Source organism: Chanodichthys erythropterus, chromosome 15, assembly GCF_024489055.1.
Source record: "Chanodichthys erythropterus isolate Z2021 chromosome 15, ASM2448905v1, whole genome shotgun sequence".
NCBI classification, from domain to species: Eukaryota; Metazoa; Chordata; class Actinopteri; order Cypriniformes; family Xenocyprididae; genus Chanodichthys; species Chanodichthys erythropterus.
This window is the reverse complement of record NC_090235.1, coordinates 3,133,813-3,158,229: the sequence shown is the minus strand read 5'-3', so window position 1 is coordinate 3,158,229 and position 24,417 is coordinate 3,133,813. Positions and strand designations below refer to the sequence as shown.

The 24,417-nt window shown below is 36.5% G+C and overlaps 1 protein-coding gene across 2 annotated transcripts in view; it reads left to right on the top strand.

The window, feature by feature from the left end:
* Positions 1 to 4,042: 4,042 nt before the first annotated feature.
* The window catches only part of nudcd1 (NudC domain containing 1), a 33,873-nt gene continuing 13,498 nt past the window's right edge, over positions 4,043 to 24,417 (top strand). The window contains exons 1-6 of one of the 2 annotated variants that reach the window (XM_067411968.1): positions 4,043 to 4,269; positions 4,604 to 4,758; positions 8,540 to 8,728; positions 9,933 to 10,116; positions 11,468 to 11,656; positions 22,387 to 22,594. In XM_067411968.1, the coding sequence (XP_067268069.1) occupies positions 4,155 to 4,269; positions 4,604 to 4,758; positions 8,540 to 8,728; positions 9,933 to 10,116; positions 11,468 to 11,656; positions 22,387 to 22,594 (1,040 nt within the window). In that variant the 5' untranslated portion in view covers positions 4,043 to 4,154. Of the gene's footprint in view, positions 4,270 to 4,603; positions 4,759 to 8,539; positions 8,729 to 9,932; positions 10,123 to 11,467; positions 11,657 to 22,386; positions 22,595 to 24,417 lie in introns of both variants that reach the window. The other variant, XM_067411967.1, reaches the window with a different exon arrangement.

The window sequence follows — 24,417 nt, the reverse complement described above, 5'->3', positions numbered from 1 at the left end:
ACAAGACCCCTGATGGTGTCCTGTGGCATTGCTGTTAGCAGCAAATCCTTTAAGTGTAGGTTGCAAGGTGGAGATCGAACTTGTTGGTCCAGCACGTCCCATAGATGCTCAATTGGATTGAGATCTGGGGAATTTAGAGGCCAGGGCAACACCTTTAGCTCTTCATCATGTTCCTCAAACCATTCCTGAACAATGTGTGCAGTGTGGCAAGGTGCATTATCCTCCTGAAAGAGGCCAATTCCACACACACTGTACATGGCTGTTCATGTGATGTAAAAGTAAACAGAACTCATTGGACCAGGCAACCTTTTTCCACAGCTCCAAGGTTCAATTCCGAAGTTTACGTACCCATTGTAGGGCCCCCATACTCATACCTATACAGCCCCATGCGATTCAATGTGTGTTGAGACACATCCCTCCCATAACATCATTAAAATTTTGTGACTTCATATAACAAAAATATATTCTTAGAATGTTTTGCTAACATTCCCATTAAGTTATGAAAACGTTTGTGATGGATCTGAAATGGTCAATATTCATATTCATGCATTTTTATTAATATTTATTTTAATCATTTATGGCTTATGATTTATCAGTTTCACTTTTGATTTCCTATATTTATGTACTTCTACTTTACATATTAATTCACATCATATTTTCAAGTATTCACTTGTGATTGTACCTTTATGGTTATTCTTATTTTATATTTAAGAGAGTATGCTTGTTATGTTCAAGTGTTCCAGTGTGACAGGTCACGCTGACACGTTTGTGGTTAGACATTGGACGCCTGCCAAGTACTGTAGAAGTGGTGTTTTTCAGAATTAACCATTTGAATTTGAATCTGATCAAAATATGTCTGTTATTTTTCCTGATGACATTTAAAAATTCCCAAAGGGGGTCAAAACAACTTTTATATCTATTTTTTGACACTGGGTAAAACCATTTAACCTTTTCTTTTAACAAAAACATTCGTTTGTGTGGGATGTAAATTTCCCTATATGCTCATGGTATAAAGCTGACCGGGTCCCTGATAATTCAGCTTTCTTTTCTCCTTTGCTCTACTTGGCTTCTACTTCTTGTCTCTTAGGCTCTGCAAATGCAAATGTCTTAATTATTGCTCTTTTTGATTTTCATCTATTAGATACAATACTCTGGATTTAACAATACTCTAAATTTTATTATTAACTATTGACTGCTTCTTTATGGTTGTTATTTTACCTTTTGGTTTTATTAGGTATTTTCATTATCGATTAAAGTTTGCGTGTGAGGCTAAGTTTAGTTGTAATGAATAAAATAAATTTCCATCAACTTTATCATCTGCCTGGATCTCATTTTCCCAAGTTTTTGCATCAGTTTGTAATACAGTTTGTAGATACGGGAAGAAGGAGGTGGGAACCGGCGAACGTTGAACAAAACTTTAATTCCAAAATAAACAAATACAAAACGAAAGTAATGCCGGCAGACCCTCGCGGACGTCTGCCGGCCACACAAACATCATAAAACATAAAATAATATCCAGGCCTGGTCCTCTCTCGTCCTTCACGGTCGTCGCTCCTCTGTGAGAGACTCAAGCTTCGCACCATTCCCTCACGGCTCTCGCCCGCCCTGGTCGCCACAACGTTATTTCTGAATGTTTTTTAAACATTGAAAACGTCCAGTTTTTTTAATGTATCAAGAACGTTTTTATGTGAACGAGGGACATTCATTATGTTATGCAATGGAATTCCTTACATTATGGAAATGTAGGCTATGCAATTAATTTCTTACAGCCACATGTATGGATTTCAAAGTAACAGAATTTTTAAGTACCAAAAACATGTGTTAAGACACATGTTTCCAGAGTGTTTACATTTTTCCAGAGTATTAAGTAAGTTCATTAAATATTTAAATACGAAAAAAACAGATATGACTACTTTAAGATTCACATTTTACTGTAGTAGCTAGTAGGCTACACTAAATTGTGCTACTCTCTGCGAAGTCCAAAACATGGAATCATAAAGAGCAAAGCTTACAGTTTCTAAACCAAAAACACAACCCACCATGTTAGGGAAAATAAAGTTGTTATAAGAACGTTTTCTCTCAACATTATGAGAACATCAGTCAAGTACAAATAATCATAAGAACGTCCCAACAATGTTGTTCTAAGAATGTTTCCTTTTAACGTTAAGAGAATGTATTTTAACTCTGAAAACATTAAAAGACTGTTCCAGAAACATTATTTCAGGAACGTTTTTCTAACATTTACATAACGTTAGTGAAAGTTATGGGAACGTTCCCTGTTACCTGGGTTGTGTCACAGTAGACCTTCTTTTGGCTAGGACAAGATGGGAAAGCCTTTGTTGACCTTTTGCTTCAATGAGCCTTGAACACCCAACACCCTGTCGTGGGTTTGTGTTTTTTTCCATTCTCGGACCACTGTTGGTAAATTTGTACCACTGCTGACTGTGTGCAACCTGCAAGCCTTACCGTTTCAGAGATACTCTGACCCTGTCGCATTGCCATATCAATATGGCTCTTGTCAGATTTGCTTAGATCTTTATTCCTGCCCATTTCTCCTGCATCCAATGTTGATTATGAGAACAGTGATTGCTTACCATCTAATCTACCCAAATCTTAATACGTGGACTTGTTAGGAGATATTCACTGATGTTTGCTTCGCCTGTGACTGGTCATAATGTTTTGGCTCATCAGTGTATTTCCTTTTACAGTGTGCGTCACTTTGGCCCTCTAAAAAACATACACAGATTAATCATGTCTACATGGTATTTTCAGACCTGGCTTGTTTGGGCATTTTCAGGCCTAGCTTGTTTGAAGCATTTGTTTTGAAACCTTGTGCATTTTTCTCACTTCTATTGGTTAATTTAGGCATATATGAACAAGACAAATGTGGTCTGATCCACACCAAAAAAAAATAAAAAGGTCAGAGTACGCCTGAATGAGGCGGTCTTGGTCTGCTTAAAAATGAATTCTGGAGCAGTTTGTTTGTTGAGAAAGCAACCCGACCAAATAGACAAGTAAACAAGGCAGATGTATGAGTTCAGATAAGTATTAACTAATGGACAAATTGTAAAGAACATTATCATGTGTCTGAGATGTAATCAGTCATCATTTTTACTTTAAAATAATGGTCCAGATCACTAGTAGTTCTTGAAGAATAGGTACTTGAGTAATTAGTGATGCATTTTATGACCACTATAGTCATAATTCTTGAAGATTGTCCTTTTTTACTCTCAACGTGGTCATAAAATGCATCACTAATTACTCAAGTACCTATTCTTCATTACTTCCTGCATATACTTATTAATGATGGACCATTATTCTAAAGTGTTACCACAATCAATTTTGATGTACTTTTGCTAAACAAACAAACTAGAGTGCACATGAATCTGGGAATCTGCACGTTTCTCAGAAGGAAACCTTTAGATAATGTATTTCAAATCTGAGAATGATTAATTTGTTTTAAGAATATAATTTTTTTAGGTGACACTTTGTTTTTTGTGCAAACCAAAGAAAAATTGAGGTATGAACTGAATTGTCTTTGTTTTTGCTAACGTGCTGTAAGGGAAGAATTTCCAAACACAACTTTTGCCTACAGCGCAAATGTAACAGAGCAATTTGCAAATAAAATGGTGCAATTTGTTAAATATTTACTTAAGTAATTTATTTTTGTTGAATCCTCTGTTGACCTGTTATGATTAAATGTACAATACAATGAACATTATTTGAGTTCTACTTGTTGACTAAAAAAATATGCTGGGTTTTTAATTCCAAATGGACAACTGCTGGGTTTAAAAATTTAATTAAAAAAACAGTTGAATTGTATCTTTAAATACGCGGGGCTTAAGAGATTATATTAAAAGAAAGGCAATTTTTCTGTTCTGTAGACGTTATAATGCAGATTTTATCTTCTTACTTATTTTAAAACTTAAACTAAATTCATTATTTATAAATGCTTTTAAAACGAAACCCACAGAGACTCAATTTCCCAGAATCCAGAGCGGTGGGTCCGTCTGAAAATTAGTCCGGGTTTTAGCGTGTGCATTACAGTTAAAGCTTTATTTCCTGTTACTAGCGACGTTAAATTTTTGTTTTATTAGAGCCCGTTGTCCTCTAACTGAATATACTGTTTCTTTGGAATTTAATTTTAATGAAATATGGCTTTACCGAATTGCTCATTGATGGTAAACAGAGAGCTGCTGGATCCCAGTTTTGAAAGTTACAGGCTTTCACTGGACTCCATTCCTACTTACAATGTAGAACTGGATGCAGGTGAGGAAAAGCTTTGACCTGTTATAGTCTGAATTTATTTATTGTATAACTGTTTATTTAATGCTTCAGTGCAGCGTGACAAATTTATAAACCACAAAGCTTTTGTTAACTACACTGTGAACTGTATTGACATTATAACAGTCCTTATAAACCACATAACGATTTACGTTAGTTCTACAACGTGCATTTCTTTTTATAAACTACCAGATTCGTGATTATCTTAAAGTTAGTCCAAACTCTAAAGCTTTGTTTTGCGCACCGTACATCATATAATCCGTGGTGTGGGATGCCTTCTCCAAGTCTGCTGCATGAGTTGTGTGTGTCACTCTTTCAGCTGTGGCTGAGGTTAAACTGAAAGACAGTCAGTACACCCTGGACCATGTGAGAGCATTTGGTATGTACAACTACCTCCATATCGACCCCTGGTATGAAGACAGCGTCTACTTTGTGGACAGCAAGTGCCGGGTTCTCAATCTAACCGTCACATTGGTGAGTCTCTTAAAGTCACTATGAAATCAAAATTGACAATTTATTTTATGCTTTTATTTTTTTCCTTCTGAAATATTGCATTGTTTATAAAAAAATATTTTATTATGGATGGTCCTACATTTCTTGTTCAAGAAGCCGTTTCTCTCAGATATACATCACAATAGGGAAGAAAATACTGTTGCAGCTTCTGTTTCAGTTTCAGGCCAACTTTAATGTCATTTCTGAAACATGGCCATACATACATATGTAATATAATATAATATAATATATATAAATTACTTTATATTATATTATAATATATATATATATATATATATATATATATATATATATATACATATATACATATATATATATACATATATATATATATATATATATATATATATATATATATATATATATATATATATATATATATATATATGAAAAGTTAATTATCAAGATAAATATCAAGATGTAAACTGAAAACTTATATATTTTCGTCTCCATACCTATTATTTGTTTATTGAAAAACATCAGAATCTTAAATCTTATAGTATCATGAAATAAATTAATTTAATATCAACATTCCCAGGTTATGTTAATAAAAAAGTTTGAAATCAAGCAATGCTGTCATAATTACAGCAAAAGTACAAGAGGAAATATCTTCTATATGGAGGGGCTTTGATTATTGTGTTGGACAATGGGTGGCTTTTGAGTCTAAAAGGTGGAGAAACACTGTCTTACTGTACATGTATGTTTTAAACCAGGGGATACACTGTGTAGTTTTAGACTATTTCTAGTTTTTCTCTACCAGCAGAGGGCATTCATGGTTTATATTTGTGTCAGGATATATATTTTAATTTTGAAAGATTTTGATCAAATCTTGAGTTTATCTTAATAATAATAATAAATAAAATAAAATGTACTTTATTCACATATTATTTTGCTCATTATTTTACTCGTTAGCTTAATTGAACCATCTTATACATTTTAGAAAGCAGTTTACAGTGCCCACAGTGTAATGTTTTAATCTAGGAATGTGTTGTGTGTGGTTATCGGCTAATATAATTATTATTTTTGTTTTGAATATTTAATTGTGCATGCTCATTTCAATCTATTTTAGATGACCATGTCCTAAAAATGAAATTTAAAAATGCTTATCGTTTATTAAGACTGTTAAATGTGCAGTGCATTACTTTCTGAAAAGAATCAAACTGTATAATAAGATAAAATGCGGCATCTCTACCATATTTTTTTTTTTCTTTTTTCTGAGCTAGTTTAAATCTAATGCTGATGATTTGGTTGTAATTTATGCCATTCTTGCCGCTGACATGCTGGGTTAAGAAATTACTTGTTATGAAATGTGCCAATTGGGCTTTAATTACAGTTAACATACTGTAATTATTTCTCCTTGGGGACTGTTTGTATTCTCTCAAAGGTACTAGACGGGGGCATTTCTGTTAATGCTTGTGTGAAACTCCATGGAAACCAATGGCCAATTGCTGCCCAATTCTTTGGAAAAATTGCTACCTTATAGAAAATATAATTGATGATTATTAAGTTCATTGTAATCCTTTTCAAATTGCTGCCTTTGAAGTTCAGGAACATGCAGATCTAGATGTGTGCCACATATTAGTTTGATTTCTTATTAGTTTTGTTGGCTGATTTTATCTCATTTGTTTTAAAGATCTTTGGCAAGACGTTGACTCTTTATGTCCTTGAAACAAAAATGATCATCGTGAGATGTGGATTGTCGTAGTACACATAAGAAGTTATTTCACATTGTTGGCTTGCTAAGTACTATTATAGTTCAGTTTTTATCACCTGAACTGGTAACCAGAAAGTTAACATATAACATAGCCTTTATGGATTGATCCATTAATGTTCCTCACTGTAATTACATGTACACATATGAGCCAAAAACGTATAACCACCTGTCTAATATGCTGTTGGGTCTGTGCGTGCTGCTAAAACACCACCGACCTGCAGAGGCAAGGACTCTACAAGACCCCCGAAAGTGTCCCATGGTATCTGGCATTAGCAGCAGATCCTTCAAGTCCTGTAGCTTGCAAGGTCAAACTTGTTGGTCCAGCACATCCCACAGATGCTCAATTGGATTGAGATCTGGGGAATTTAGAGGCCAGGGCAACACCTTTAGCTCTTCATCATGTTCCTCAAACCATTCCTGAACAATGTGTGCAGTGTGGCAGGGTGCATTATCCTCCTGAAAGAGGCCACTTCCACCAGGGAACACCATTGTCATGAAGGGATTTACCTGGTCTGCAACAATGTTTAGGTAGGTGGCACGTGTCAAATTTATTTCCACGTTTTCCCAGAAGAAAATTGTCCAGTGCACACTCCCTCCACTGGCTTGTCATCATCCCACAGTACATCATATTGCCATCACTTCCCCAGGTAAACAGCGCACATGTACATGGCTGTTCATGTGATGTAAAAGTAAACAGAACTCATTGGACCAGGCGACCCTTTTCCACTGCTCCAAGGTTCAATTCCGAAGCTTGCGTGCCCATTGTAGGGCCCCCATACTCATACCTATACAGCCCCATAGTCAGCAAAGTGCGATTCACTGTGTGTTGACATATTCCATCATTATAATTTTGTGTGACTTGTGCCACAGTAGACCTTATGTTGGCTAGGACAAGATGGGGAAGCCTTCATTGCTCTTTTGCATTGATGAGCCTTGGGCGCCCAACACCCTGTCGCGGGTTTGTGGTTTGTCCCTCCTCAGACCACTGTTGGTAAATTTGTACCACTGCTGACTGGGAGCAACCCGCAAGCCTTACTGTTTCAGAGATACTCTGATCCTGTCGCATTACCAGATCTTTATTCCTGCCCATTTCTCCTGCATCCAACATGTTGATTACGAGAACTGTGATTGCTTACCATCTAATCTACCTAAACCTTAATATGAGGCCTTTTTAGGACATGATCAACGATGTTTGCTTCACCTGTGACTGGTCATAATGTTTTGGCTCATCAGTGTATTTCCTTTTGCAGTGTGCACCATTTTGGCCCTCTAAAATACACCTGTTCTAACCACCTGTTTGAAGCTCAAGAAAGTGCATCCATCCATCTATAAATGTACTCCACATGGCTCTGGGAGGTTAGTCCTTCTGAAGCAAAGCGATGCATTTGTGTAAGAAAAATATCCATATTTAATATTTTATAAAGTAAAATAACTAGCTTCCAGGACAAATGGCCATACGGATTCTACTTACTGTACGTCTAAAGCATAACTTACGCAGTGTATAACGTAGGATGTAGTATAGTACGCCATGGTGTAGTGTAATACCAGTAGTATGACGCATAAGTTACGCTTTAGACGCAAGTACCGTTTGGCCAAAAGCCTTTATTACCCCCCGGAGCCATATGGAGTACGTTTTTGATGGATGGGTGCACTTATTTGAGCTTCAAACAGGTTATTTCCGTTCACTGCCAAAATAAAGCTTGGGAGCATCAGTGTGTTTATCAATATAACTCCAACTGTATTCGTCTGAAAGAAAGTCATATACACCTAAGATGGCTTGAGGGTGAGTAAATCATGGGGTGATTTTCATTTTAAAGTGAATTAATCCTTTAACAAATTTTGGTCAGTTTAGAAATGTTGCCTTGTGAAAGCGAACCAAACCAAGAAGAAATTGTAACAATTTAAATTCCTGTTTTCGGAACAAAGCAACTGATCTGTAGATCTGAAAACGCCCTTTTGTAATGGTGTGATTATTTGAGACAGAATAATTGACAGGTGTCCATCTGTTTTTTTTTTTTTTTTTTCCAGGACACAGCTTTGGGCAAACCTCGTGAGATGTTCAGTTATGAATCAGACCCAAGCTTGTGTGAGGGGGAGCAGTTGTGTGCTTCTCTGAGCCTGACTTCCGCGACTTGGGCTGCACTTTCTGATGGAACCGGAAAGTTGACTCTTTTGCGCACCAGCAAGAGGGGAGAGAGTTCACTTCTTAAATGGGAGGTGGGGAAAAATCTACCAGAATTTGTACTTAGAGGCCATATGATGTTATTTTAAAAGATCATTATTTTGTTTAATGGCTGTACTTGAATATGATTTAATGTTCAAAAAACATACTGTAGTAATTCTATTCCCAGTCTGTCTGAAATGCACTAATTGGCTGCATCCGAAAACTGAAAAATGCTGCCATTCGGGGATGCATTCCAAGGTAGGAAGGCATCAAGGCAGGTCCGAATCCAAAGTTAGCTTCACTTCCTGTCTTCATCTGATCGATTTTTGAAGGCAGCATAGGTGTATCCTTCGCTGGCTTTGATATCCCACAATCCCGTGCTTTCCATTCTGTGACAGTTGAGCTAAAAAATAAAGATTGCATCTGAAAATTGCAGTTGGTGGTTAATTTGTGTGTTTTTGACCATTGTTTTCCACTTTTGATATTATTTCTAGCGAGAAATTACTACTGTGGTAATTAAATATTCATTTAATCATCACCAAAGCTCACGCTATTTTGCTGTAGATCATTAAACCATTACGCTGCCTCAGAAGTCTGTCCGAAATCAGTTTTGTGAGTTGCCTTCGTGTGCAAATGCTGCCTGCAGTCAGGGCAGTGAGACAGGCAACAAGTCAGTTTTTGGATGTAGCCATTAAGTTCCAGTTTCTTCCTTCCAAAAAGCCCAGGGTGCTCTCATTGGCCAACTGACCCAGTATGTTGTGATTGGGCAAACACCTCAAGCATGTGTCAGAAGTGTAACGCCCCTTACCATAATAGCCACATAGTGACAACACTACAGTTCACTGAAGCCTCATCTTCTTTCATTGCGAATGCCTTTGGGCGGGCATTTTGTGATGTGGACATTTAGTAATTTCTGGACTTCAATTGAGCCATTTTAGGCAGGTCTGGAGCAGTGTTCTCTGTTAGATAGAATAAATCAATTTTGTGGGTGAATATAGACTTTGTAACTTTGCAGATCGTATACATGCATAAACAGAGACATTACACACTAAAGGAAAAAGAAAACATTAAAAAAGCATTATATGGCCTCTAACCGTTCCTACTCATCAAATTATTTGACTAATTGTTGGTTTGAGAGTGATTGATTGAGACCGCTTAATTCATCTGCTTTTTTTGGAAGATGCATTGTATTTCTTAGCATATACATATGAGGTTCACCACATATTTTGCTTGATAACTGTTTTATTTTACTCTCAGTCGATGTTCAGTGAGCATCTAGGGGAGCCATTCATCATCGTTCACAGCCTGGCTCACGTGCACTCTCATGTTCATACCATTGAAGTGCTGCTTTTGAGAGTCCAGAAGGATCCATCTGATACCAAAGGCAGCGGTTTCTCGATCTCACTGGAGTGGATCACTGTGGACAACTCTATTGGGCAGGGTGAGAGTGAGTGTCTCCCTGCTGTTCAGTTCAAATGATTTCAGCTCTTATAACCCTTTAAAGGGTTAGTTCACCCAAAAATAAAAATTCTGTCATTTATTACTTACCTTCATGCCGTTCCACACCCATAAGACCTTTGTTAATCTTCAGAACACAATGAAGATATTTTAGCTGAAATCCGATAGCTCCGTGAGGCCTGCATAGGGAGCAATGGACACTTCCTCTCTCAAGATCCATAAAGGTACTAAAAGCATATTTAAATCAGAATTTTCATTTTAGGGTGAACTAATCCTTTAAGACAAGTCATTTCACTCGGCGGCCATCTTTGAAACACCTCTCGGGCATGCAAGTGCAGCTCCTATCTCTTTGAATTTGGAAACATCAAATTCTCCAAAGCTGTTTGCCAAGCTTTCGATTAAATTTCATATTTGTATTCACCAATGAAATCTGACAACAACTGTGTCTCATAAATTTTGTTTCTAAACGCTAGATATATATAAAGTGCAACACCCATATTGCGCGTTGCACTTTCTCCCATTCAAAACAATACAAGTGACACGTCTTGTTATTCTATAGTCTTTGCTTATAACCAGGAAGAGCACTATTTAAAAAAAAAAAATCATTTTAATGAAGTTTTAAATATGTATGCTTTTTACAGCAATATATTACCAACCATTAAATATATGTTAATATAAATTTAAAGCAGGACCTTTTTGGACATCACTCTATATAATGACACTATGTACAGAAATATACACTACTGTTCAAAGGTTTGGGGTTGGTAATTCTCTGATGCTGGCTGTGTTTATACAATCACAAACACAGTAATATTGTAAAATATTACAATTTAAAATAAATATTGTCTTTTTAATATATTTTTTATTATTATTTTAAAATGTATTTCCATGACAGTCTTCAGTGTCACATGATCCTTCAGAAGTCATTCTTATCTGCTGATATTTCAAGAGACATTTTTTATAATTATCAAAATTGAAAACTCTTTTTTTTTTTTGTGGAAACCATAACACATTTTTTTAATAGAAAGTTAAAAAGAACAGCATTTATTTGAAACGGAAATCTTTTGGAACATTAAAAATATCTTTACTGTCAAAAAAGTATTTGTTTCTTTCAAAAAATCATACCAACCTCAAACTTGAAATGTAGTGTATAATAACAGCATTATTGGGAACATAATAACATGTATATTTACTCAACTATATTTAGGTGTATGAATTAATATTTAAAGTTATTAATAATGTAGTTTTTGGGTTAGAGGTGGAGGAGCAATAAAGATGAGGAAAAATGTGGAATGTAGAAAAATACAGTTAGAAAAGTGCTTTCTTTCACACAGGTGAGGAGAGGAAGTATGGTGTGAGGAAGAGGAGGATGATGAAGGGCAAATCTGTCCCACACTATGCTGCAGTGGAGCCTCAGGGTAAAGGAGTCATAGTAGCCTCAGAGAAACCATTTACTTTTACTGAGGTGGACGGACTTCCGCTTGAAGAACCACCTGCTGAGAAAATGGAGGTGGAAAACTCAGGTGAGAACCAACTGCCAGGAAAACGGAAGGTCGTATTGGAATAAACATTACATTTGGATATAAAAAAAACATTATCTCTTGGCTTTTTAGGGGTTCAGGTGCATAGCGCTGAAATCCTATTGTAATTGTTAAAATTTCCAAGCATCAGCATTCTCCACTAAAAGTGATCGGGCAGACTAAAGAGACCCAGAGACTTAAAACTTTGAGGGCTGGTAGTACTCACACCGACTACAATGTCACTGAGACTAGGCTCAAGTGTCCTATATCATTAGAATCCTTGGCTCAAGACGGATCTTCAGTTTCAGTTTAATTTATTTATATAGCACATTTAATAACAACAGGGTCGACCAAAGTGCTGCACAGAGAAATAAAATTATACTATTATCAAAAATAAAACAATCACAAAGGGTATACAACACTAAAAACACACACTGAATACAGTAGTTACTCGAGTCCATAAGCCTTTTTAAAAAGATGTGTCTTAAGTAGAGATTTAAAAACCGATACAGAAGTGGCTGATGTCAAGCTAAAAGGCAAGTTATTCCACAACTGGGGTGCAGCCACCAAAAATGCACGATCCCCCTTAAGCTTTAAGCGCGTTTTGGGTACTGACAGCAACAGTCTGTTTGATGACCTTAAAGGCCTATTGGTCTGGTGGTAGGACAAAAGATCTGTAAGGTAGTTTGGAGCCAAGCCATTCAGGGACTTATAAACAAAGAATAATACCTTGAACTGGATTCTATACTCAATGGGGAGCCAGTGCAAACTAGCCAAAACAGGAAAAATATGTTCCCTCTTCCTTGTCTCCGTTGAAAATCTAGCTGCATCATTTTGAACCAGCTGCAGGTGAGACAAACATGATTGAGTGACACCCAAATATAGTGAGTTGCAGTAATCCAGTCTTGATTAAATGAATGCATGGATAACTGTTTCTAAGTCCCTGAATGAAAGAAAAGATTTTATTTTGGAAAAATGCTGATTTGACAACTGAGTTTATTTGTTTGTCAAACTTAAGTGCTGGGTCAAAAATAACTCCCAAATTTCTTGCATAGGTAACTACAGTGTTAGTTATAGGACCTAAAGTTTGAGAGAGGATATTGGCTGAGTCCGGGCGTCCAAAAACTAACACTTCAGTCTTTGAATCATTTAACTGAAGAAAGTTTTTGCCATCCAGCCTTTAACTTCACTCAAGCACTCAAATAATGACTGGGGAGATGTATTTTCACCAGGCTTAACTGGAAGATAAAGTTGTACGTCATCTGCGTAACAGTGATATGGAATCTGATGCTTATGAAAAATATTGGTTAATGGAAGGAGATAGAGAGAAAAAAAAACATGGCCTAAGACAGAGCCCTGTGGAACACCACATGTAAATGCAGCATAGGAGGAAGTGAAGTTGTCAATTTCTACAGAAAAAGTTCTTCCCCTGAGATAGGATGTAAACCAGTTTAAAGCTGTTCCCCTGATGCCAACATACTGCTCAAGACGTTTTCATAAAATAGAGTGATCAATAGTGTCGAAGGCTGCACTTAGATCCAAGAGAACCAAAACGACACATTTTCCAGAATCAACAGCCAATAAAAGGTCATTTAACACTTTCAAGAGAGCTGATTCTGTGCTGTGCTTGGCTCTGAACCCTGACTGAAACCTATCTAATATGTCATTGTTTTTTAAAAAGGAAGAGAGTTGATGAAAAACAACCTTCTCCAATACCTTCGAAAGAAAAGGAAGCTTAGAAATAGGACGATAATTAGTTAAAACCAGTGAATCTAGGGAAGCCTTTTTAAGCACAGGCTGTATCACTGCATGTTTAAAACATGATGGAACATAGCCATTAGTAAGACAACTATTAATTATAGACTGGATACACAGGCCAATAGTGTCCAATACTTTCACTATAAAAAATGAGGGAATAGGATCAGAAGAACAAGTTGCCGGTTTCATATGGTGAATAATATCTATTGAATAGGATAAAGACACAGGCTCAAAGCTAGTTAAATTGGCTACGTTGCAGTGATCAGAAAAATATGCATTTCCAGAATTTGAAATGTTAGAGTGAATATTTTGGATCTTTGTAACAAAAAAACTCTGAAATCATTGCAAACTGCAGGAGATGCCTCAGGAAATGTGGGAGTTTGATTGATGATTGATGATTTGTAAAAATTCGGACACTAATGGCTTGTCAGGGCAACACACATGGATATTAAAATCACCAAGAATCAAGAGTCTGTCAGCATTAGGCACAACTGTAGCCAAAAAATCAGAGAATTCCTTCAAGAAAAGCTTATTATAGTTGCGGGGTCTATAAATAAGTGCACAAAAAATAGGGTACATCAAGTCCATCTGACACAACTGCACCTCAAAGCTAGTAAAGCACTCCACAGGTAAAATACGGCAATTAAATTGCTTCTTAAAAATTGTGGCTACCCCCCCTCCCCTGCCCACAGTCCTCGGTGAGCTAAGAAAGTTACAGTCACAGGGAGATGTTTCAATAACTGGGTCTAATTCTCCAATATTAAGCCAAGTTTCCGTCATAAAAAATGATCTGGAGATACGAAAAAATCATTGATTATAAAATTTTTGTTAATTAATGATCATGTGTTGATTAAAGCCATCTTTACCGTCACCAAGTCCGAAGGCTGGCTTCGCATCGTCTGATCAAACGATCTAGTCTTTGATAGTGAAAGGCGATCCACGGCTCTCAGGTTACAAACATTTACTCCTCTCCCGACGGTGCGTGGTTTCCTCGATTCCCTGCTGGCGAGAGGACTCGGCGAGTTCGGGAAAACCGGAACGAGCCATGACTCCCTAGGGTGAAGAATACGCCAAAGGGAAGGCCGCGCATTGAAACTGATGGCACTAGGAGACTCCGTAATCCACAAACTTTTGGACTTCAGGGCATTACCAGAGCTCATCCTCAGTCGAACTGCCACTCCACCACGCTTGCCTCACTTTTTATAACGTTTCTTTTTATTAAAAACACAGTCAGGTAGGCAACAAACATCCATCTGCAACAGCGACTTAGGAGGAAGATTAAAAAACCTCCCTTCACCCGAGTTACAGGTGCATAAATTAGCCATTGAGTCGTGAATATCCAGTAGAGTTTGTCGATCATAAATAAGAACTGCAGTAACTTGCTGTAACAGCAAACAAGGCAACAGACCGAGGAGACAAACAACGGGCAACATAAACAGAGAGAGACGGCTCGCCGTGCAACACGCTGGCGCCATCTTGCAAAAGAGATACACAAATGATTTTTGTCTTTGTTCTTTGCAAAATTTTGGGGTATTTTGAAATGGCTATAATTCGTGAATGGTATAAGATATTTTCACCAAACACTGCACACATACTGTATTTAAGAGCTTATTGTGGGGTCGTGCGAAAAAGGACGTGGCGACTGGCTACTCTGTGGTTCTATAACATGGAAAAAACATACAAATGGCAATAACTGCGCAACCCGAAGTCTGATTGACTTGAAAATTGGCATGCAGTGTCTTTGTCCAAGGTGCCAAGACTGTCTTTGAGGACATCCGCGTATCTTGAAAAACACAGCCGGCAGCGGCCAATGAATTTTGAGCAACTATCAGACAAGGTTTATGAAGGCCAATCAGAATGAAACTTGCTGGGTCTGTGTGACTCTTGGCCCTAGAGGCCTGTGAGGAATTCAAAAGAAGTCGGCCTCCGAGGGGCACCTTTGTGTTTTTCATGTGCGTAAATGATTGTATATCACACACTTTTTCGCACACACGCACGACATTCATACCACTTGGTAGAACTCCTCATTCTGAGCAACTTTGCATCTAGGACTGCCGCTGTCAGTGGAATCATTTGTTAAATATTGAAGATTATTTCAATAATGATAACTGTTAAAAACCTTTAAAAAACATATATTTCCTATGGTAAATTGGTTGTAAATGGTCTTTTCCATCTATGATCAAGTTGATTACCGGCTTGCTAATCTTTTTACGAATGTGTTTCAAGTGCTTGAATCTTCATAATTGGTGCTTGCAGCTATAGTTTTGGTTTTGTTACTGAGATAGTTCCAGGAAATTTTTGGAAAGTAAAATTTCACCACCGCTCTAGGTGCACTTTGACAGAATTTTAGAAGCCTGCAAGAAGAGACATCTGAAGTAGTCACCAATCAAACTAGAAACTCTCAAGTGCTGCAGTCTTGGGGAAGCGCACTTTCCTGGAATGAATCAGAGGCTTGCTGTATCCATAGAAACATCAGAAAGAATCATTCAAATAGAATTCCTCAAATACACTATGATGAGGACTGGAGAGGACCATGCACTTCTGTATTGCAGTGGTCATCAGTTGGGTTCATTTTACTATTTTGGAAAGAAAGTTTATGTAAAGTAGGCAGGTTTGTTTTATGTAAATATAGGGCAGCTGCATGACACTTTGGAACGGAATACATTTTCATCTTTTCAATATGACAACGAGATTTAAATAACAGCAAGCTTTCATGCTACAATATCATACTGTATGTTGAATCCTGTCATGATAAGCAGTTCATGTTTATTTATATATTCTGTGATGAAATTGTTCTGGCACATTAAATTAACCAGTACCTCGTTTTCATTAGCATCTGACATTTTCTTTATGTCAGAGAGTGCTAATTGCAAATATTGCTTCATTAGTGGTGCTCAGACTTGGACGCTAGAGTCCCTTTTGGTCAAATATTTGTTTATTTCCTCATTTAAATGAGTTTTTGTGTGTTTGAGTTCTTTCTTTCTAGCAAACATAATTAGTCAATGATTAAAATCACCAAAAGCTTATACAACAAAAATGTTCCAAGCATATCGACAGGAATTATTTATATTTAAATTCATCTTATTGTCCTCTTTTGCTCATTTCCTGTTTTTCCCTCTAACACCTGTATTAATCATCTGAAAACCTGAGAGAGGGAACTTTTAAAAGGCCATTTGTTTCCTGTACACCCTTTTGAGCTTTTTACTGTGACATAAAGGAGTGATCTCGCCTCATCCTCTTTCTCTCTCTCTCATTTTAAGAGGCTGAGAGTCCTGAGAGACTCCATTGGTAGGTGGATAAAATGGAGGTGCATTAGCTTGTTTCAGAAAGAGAGGTCGACCTTCCTTAGCCACAAAAGACTATTAATGGTCAACCACGCACACCAGACATTGATATTCTGTTGATGGCGTGTTGATTTAAGGGTAAATGAACAAACCAATGCTTATACGTTGAACACTGTCATCAGAGGGTGGGGTGATCAATGTAGTGTGCATTAGAAGTCTTTCTGGACAATAAAAAATTTATATGATTTTGGCAAATATCATAGCAGGTTGAGAAACACTGCTGTAGATCATCAGTGTAAAAGAAGTTGCTGAATACTCATATATATGTGGACAGACACATGTGCTCGTGGTTGTGACGACACACCCCATATTTCCAAACAAGGCATTTTTGCTGTTTGGATTTGGGAAAGAGCTTTGCATCATGTCTGCACATAGTACATTTAGTCAAGCTCTTATTTTAAAAGAGCGAAATCCTTTTTTCCATGACATGTCCCCTTTATGCACACAGAGTCGGAGTGATTTAGCAGTGTCACGAAACATCTTTCCCCTTCTCTTCATTATCCTGTTTTGCTTAGCAAGATTCTGGTTGAGGTGCAAGTTGACTAGACCTGCAACAAAAGAAGATAATGAGCATACTGCTCTCAGTCCTCATTGCTCTCTAAAGCAGCATTATGGCTTGAGAAAATTGTTCCAATTTCAGTAATAAGGTTTTGCCAGAAAAGCCAAGGCTGTGCGTGGGTGAGACTCTTAATCAGAAACCGAAGGTAAAAACAGAGGTGGATGAGGAAATAAAGTTCAGAGATCAACTGCCACAAACTTTTTTGAGGAATTTAGTAAGAATGAATTTGAGCCTGCTTGTAGTGTTGTATATTAGCACTTGCTGTATGCTTTATCACCAGTTAAAATGCGAAACACGGCCAAAAATCTGTGCCAAATGCAATTTGCGTTGTGCGATTTTCCCCATGTTGCAGATCTGTTCTGAGTGCTACTGTAAGTTTTGGAGGATGCAGCAGATTAACATGATTTGGCAAACTTTACTGGGATTGTACAGCATCAATCCATCACTGTGATCCAGATACCTGAATCAGCTCTTTAAAATGCTAAGTGTGCTCAACTACATCATCTGGATGCCAGTGTGATCAATAGGAATGGGCACAACCATGTCTCCTATTAAAATTCTTTTAAACGCTTAACTCTAATACAAATTGTTAATGAATTCACCCTTTGCTTTGTAACATCTGTGAGGTTCTTGAAGTGTAAGTACTATTATGATGCAATGTAGGCACCTTTAATATATTGGTTTTGTATAGAACCATATAACATTTTGGGGTCAGTAAGATTTTTTTTTTTTATGTTTTTGAAAGAAGACTCTCACCAAGGCTGCGTTTTTGATCAAAAATACAATAAGAACAACTTAAAGAGTGTTCACCCAAAAATGAAATTTCTGTCGTTAAGTACTCACCCTCATGTCATTCCAAACCGTAAGACCTTCACTCATCTTCAGAACACAAATTAAGATATTTTTTTGGAAAAAAATCTGAGACTTTTATTTTTTTATTTTTTTTATCTCCCATAGAAAGCAATGAAATTATACATTCAAGGTCCAGAAAAGTAGTAAAGACATCGTTAAAATAGTCAACATGTCTACAGTGGTTCAACTTTAAAGTTATGAAGTGGCGAGAATACATTTTGCGCTCAAAAACAAAACAAAAATAACTTTATTTAACAATTTGAGCTGTTGTCATATGCACTTGATGTAGTAAAAGCAGTGCAGGCTTCCGTGTTTTCGTTAGAACGTCGGCTCAGTATTGGCCGACGCTATACACCTGAGCAGTACAACGCATGTGTGTGATGCTGATGCAGGAGCCTGCCAATAATGAGTCGGCGTTCGGATGTAGAACACGGAAGCCTGCACTGCGTTCACTACATCAACTGCGTATGACAACAGCTCAAATTGTTAAATAAAGTTGTTATTTTTGTTTTGTTTTTGTGCACAAAGTATTCTCGTAACATTAAGGTTGAACCACTGTAGTCACATTGACTATTTTAACAATGTCTTTACTACTTCTCTAGACCTTGAATGTGGTAATTTCATTGCTTTCTATGGGAAATGAAAAAAAAAACCTCTTGGATCTCATCAAAAATGTCTTAATTTGTGTTCCGAAGATGAACGAAGGTCTTGCGGTTTGGAACGACATGAGGGTGAGTAATTAATGACAGACCTGTCTTTTATAACTAGTCTCTATTTAACTAAACCTTTAATCAGGGCTCCCGCTCGTTCTGGAAAACCTTGAAAACCTGGAAAAGTGATGACAAATTTTCCAGTCCTGGAAAACACATGAAAAATTAGAGAAAATGTAAAATGTCCTGGAAAATTATTATTTTTTAAAAGTTCTTGGATTTTTCTTTAGTCGAGAACAAAGAGTGTATCACTGGCCTATTAGGTGTTTATCAGGTGTGCAGAATTATTAGGTATGTTTTCATTTACAGATAAAATGAGCCAAAAAAGAGATTTAACTCAGATAGAAAGGTCAAAAATTAATAAATGCCCATGAGAAGGATGCAATATTAAAATTGCAGTTAAGGCATGACCAATGGACAGCAAAATGCACATTGGGTCAGACAAAAACAGGCGGAGAAGAAAAAACACGTTAACTGCAAAAGAATTAAGAATTAAAGTAAAGAATTAAGTGTGAAACCATCATGAACCCTTTAGTCTCCAGCACCACCATTTTCCAGAACTGAAACCTACCTGGAGTCTCCAGAAGTGCAAGGTGTCAGAATCTCAGTTAGCTAAAGAATCCTTAAGAAAACAAAAAACAAAAAAACATTTAAGAATCACATACTGAATTGTAGTAAAATACGATTTTTATAGGCTTTATAGACAGACAGATTGAGAGTGACTCTTGAAGGACCTGCACCATATACTCTTGTACCACTGTTTGAAGAATTTATCTTCAAAACGAATTTATCTGGCAGTAAGGTGTGGGAGTCTTATCCTGAAAAGTCTGTCTTGCAGACACAATGATTCCAAAACTTAATGCACACATCTATTTTTTGGCAGTAAGTGTAAATTTAGACTAATAGACCCGCCACACATTTTATTATGTGTTATGGATTTCTTTGTTGTTCACTGACTTTGTCTTTGACTAATATTTTTATTTTCAAATAAAAATAGTTCCAATGATTGACTCTGGCAACAAGAACAATTTGTCATAATGTATGATTATTCTTTTTTTAAGAATTAAAAAAAAAGAAAAAGGTTTTATATCATGCAATTCTGACATTTTTCTGGAGTTTGTCTTGCAATTCTTAATTCTTTTCTTAGAATTGTGAGATAAAGTGTCAATTACCTTTTTTTTTTTTTTTTTTTTTTTTTTTAATCAGAAACAAGCTTCCATAGTCATAATGTATTATTAAGAGCTCATGTTAAAAACTGATTTTATAGTTGAGTCCTGGCAATAAACTGTAGCTATGACTTTAACAGACTTGAAGAGCAATATATTAGGCTACTTTAGTACGTGGTTCCACCAGACTTTTATTCCCGTTGTGGTAAAATTGAAAATGTTCTGGAAAAGTCCTGGAAAATAGCTGAAAAAGAGTTGGAACCCTGTTTAATATTGTGGAGTTTAATTATTATTTAAAATAACTATTTTAATACATTTTAACATAGAAATTATTCATGTGATGGCAAAGTTGAAATTTCAGCAGACATGTGTGTCAAATGATCCTTCAGAAATCATTCTAATATGCTGATATGCTGCTCAAGAAACCTTTATTATCCATGTTGAAAACAGTTGTGCTGCTTAATATTTTTGTGGAAACCGTGATATATTTTTTCAGGATTCTTTGATGAATAGAAAGCATTTATTTGAAATGAATCTTTTGTAGCATTATTAATGTCTTTACTGTCAGTTTTGATCAATTCAATGCTTCCTTGCAAAATTAAAGTATTAATTTCTTTCTTTCTTTAAAAAAAACAAAACAAAAAAAACTTACTGACCCAAAATTTTGAACTGTATTGTACTATATGTTGACACAAAGGTTTGCCACATACCTCTAAGAATACACCTCCTAAATTGCTCCTACCTACTGATTAAACCCTTATAATAAACCTTAAAAAAAACACACACACTGTAGTCATGGGTTTCATGTGATGTCACACAGTGGTGCAGCTACCATTTGTAGGATCAAATTGCAACATGCCATATATCTTCTGTGCTGTGGGCTGATCACAAAGAAATGGATTTAACATTTTACAATATCCCCACAAACGCTGAACATCCTCAGCAATGCTATCGTAGGGTTTCTGAGCTTCACCAGTGTATGAGATAGATGTAAATGTCAGAAAACTTAAAATTCTGCATGATTTTACTAGACTTTAGTGGAGTCAGCAGTGTGCTTGATAGTAAATAAGAGTCTAATCCTAAAGTATCTATTTTCTTTAAATACCGCTGCTTCTCGTCTGTGGTGAGTTGTTCTATTTTAGTGTGTGACATCTTTCCGATCACCAAGGAGACACTATGCGGCCGTAGCAAAAAAATCACGTGCCTGAAACCTATGAATAGTAGAAACACTTGCTGGAAGTAGGACTTGAGATCCACAGAAGTTTTATTTCAATCCATAAACAATTAAACAGCGTAAGCAAGGCTAATATTGGACAAGGAACAAACTAAAACTGAGGGCTTATATACATGGAAAACAAAAGAAGCAAATTAACAAGACACACCTGAATAAAATACTCAAATCAATCAGAAACCATGGTGACAAACAAGCAGGGGACAGAGGGTGACAGAACTAATTAACCTAGAAGACTAACAAAGAAACTCAGACATGAATGATTAAACTCAAAACATGACTGCCATAATAACCAAACAGATCTAATCAACCTTTCAGTTTGTGTGCACAGGTGTGTTTGACTCCTGTAGTTTCTGCTTATAGCTATAACTCTGGGAAAGCGTGTAATTGTCTAGAACTGATTTGGTTGTCCAGTCTGTCTAATTACTAATTTGTCAATTAGCTCATACTTTTATCTGAAGTGACCTTTGGTACACAATTACTACAGTCCACTCGGGAGCAACCTGAGGTCCATGATGGGGGTTTGAGCTTTAACTATTAGGCTTCACCACCTCATTTGACTCTTACAGAATCCAAATCTGATCCAAAGATGACTTCTTGTGTTCTTTATTATTTAAGATTGTGTTGCTATACAGTCATTACATCATAAGAACTCAACAGCATGTAGAAAAGGCTTAATTTTCTCAACAAATGAATTTTAGTAAGGGCACATGTACTGTATTTCTGATTTCCATTGCTAAATAAAGGTACACATTTACACCGGTTTTCATGGTCTAATTTGTCACCTTTTGCCGTAGTGTCTCAGTGACCTAGAAGCCACAGAACTCATCATACTTTGTATTACGCACATAGTTCACCATGGTTGAATGATGTTATGGAAGGAATAGACAATGGAATTGAACAGACAACGCTGCATAACGAAATACAGCTTAGTCTCATTATTTTATCACTTAGATTTGTTTTCAAGATATACTTTGCCTGTAGTGTTTCTTACCTGTTTCAGCAAAAAAATCATGTGAAGGTCTACCAGATATCGGTGTAATTTAATTATGCATTCATCCGTAAACATCTGCTTTGTATCAGGTGTCACTTCTTCTATTGTTTCTATCACAGATCCCATCTATTTCTGGCAGCAAACTGAAGAGGATGTGACCATTTGTGTGCGTTTACCTGAAGGCACCACCAAAGATGACATCCGATTCAAGCTCACCGTTGATTGTCTACGTGTCAGAGTAGGAGATTATGCACCGCTGCTGGATGGGCAACTGTTCGCTCCTGTAGATCCTGAGGCCAGCACTTGGACCATTCAAGATGACAAGAGGTAAAAAGGAAGTTGGAGCAACAAATTGAGTTTACTGATTTATTTTACGCAAAAATGAAAATTCTGTTTTTATTTACTCACCCTTATGCTGTTCCCAACGTTTTTCATAAATCACCCTTTACTACCAAGCCTGGACGAACATAATAATGTGTGAAAGTCCAAAAAGTAGACGTTATGAATCGTGCTGAAATCCAAGCCATCTAAATCTAAAGCTATACAAAAATGTTGCATGATGAACAGACAGGGATAACTTTAGACAGAAATAACTCTTAGTCGTAGCTTTCATGTTACATAGCTGACTAACATAGATGAGCTTTTGTCGAAATTGAAAAAATGGCTTAAAGGTGATTGTCTTGGAAGTATCAGAAAGCAAAAAAAATCTGTAATGTTTTAAGAACACTTAATATAAGTTACAGAGTGAGAAATTGTTGCTACAAATTTTGAATTAGTTCCCATGATTTATTCATTTGTGACCATGTTTTATTAAAGGTGCCCTAGAACTAAAAATTTAATTTACCTTGGCATAGTTAAATAACAAGAGTTCAGTACATGGAAATGACATACAATACAGTGAGTCTCAAACTCCATTGTTTCCTCCTTCTTATATAAATCTCATTTGTTTAAAAGACCTCCAAAGAACAGGCGAATCTCAACATAACACCGACTGTTACGTAACAGTCGGGGTGTACGCCCCCAATATTTGCATATGCCAGCCCAACATTATGAAAGGCTTTAGACAAGGGCAGCCAGTATTAACGTCTGGATCTGCACAGCTGAATCATCAGACTAGGTAAGCAAGCAAGAACAACAGTGAAAAATGGCAGATGGAGCAATAATAACTGACATGATCTATGATATCATGATATTTTTAGTGATATTTTTAAATTGTCTTTCTAAATGTTTCGTTAGCATGTTGCTAATGTAGGCTACTGTTGGTTAAAGTTACCATTGTTTATTACTGTATTCACGGAGACAAGAGCCGTCGCTATTTTCATTTTTAAACACTTGCAGTCTGTATAATGCATAAACACAACTTCATTCTTTAATTCATTCTTTCTTGTAAAGATCAATTTGATGGTTATATTAGCTGTGTGAACTTTGTAAATGCACTGTATTATAGAGTCGCAATCTCGATGGGCAGGGAGCACGAGATTTAAAGGGCCAGCAGCCCTGAATCGGTGCATAGTTAATGATGCCCCAAAATAGGCAGTTAAAAAATGAATTAAAAAAAAATCTATGGGGTATTTTGAGCTGAAACTTCACAGACACATTCAGGGGACACCTTAGACTTATATTACATCTTTTAAAAAAACGTTTGATGGCACCCTTAATTAGTTGCCTTAAATTGTGGCCACATTTTATTTATTTGTTCCCTTGTTTTAGTTATATTGTGGTTAATTAGTTAATATCATGTTAATTAGTTTGTTCCCTTGTTTTAATTAAAGGGTTAGTTCACCCAAAAATGAAAATAATGTCATTTATTACTCAACCTCATGCCGTTCCACACCCGTAAGACCTTCGTTAATCTTCAGAACACAAATTAAGATATTTTTGATTAAATCTGATGGCTCAGTGAGGCCTGTATAGACAGCAATGACATTTCCTCTCTCAAGATCCATTAATGTACTAAAAACATATTTAAATTTTAATATTTAAATTTTTAAATCACATTCTTTTGTGGTGGAGACTAGTTGGCAGGGCAAATAAAACTGAACTACTGACCCGACTGGAAATTTTCTTAATGTCATGTGGACTACTTTTATGTCCTTATTTGAAGCTGGACAGTCCTTGGTCACTATATGGAGAAGAGCAGCCTGGACATT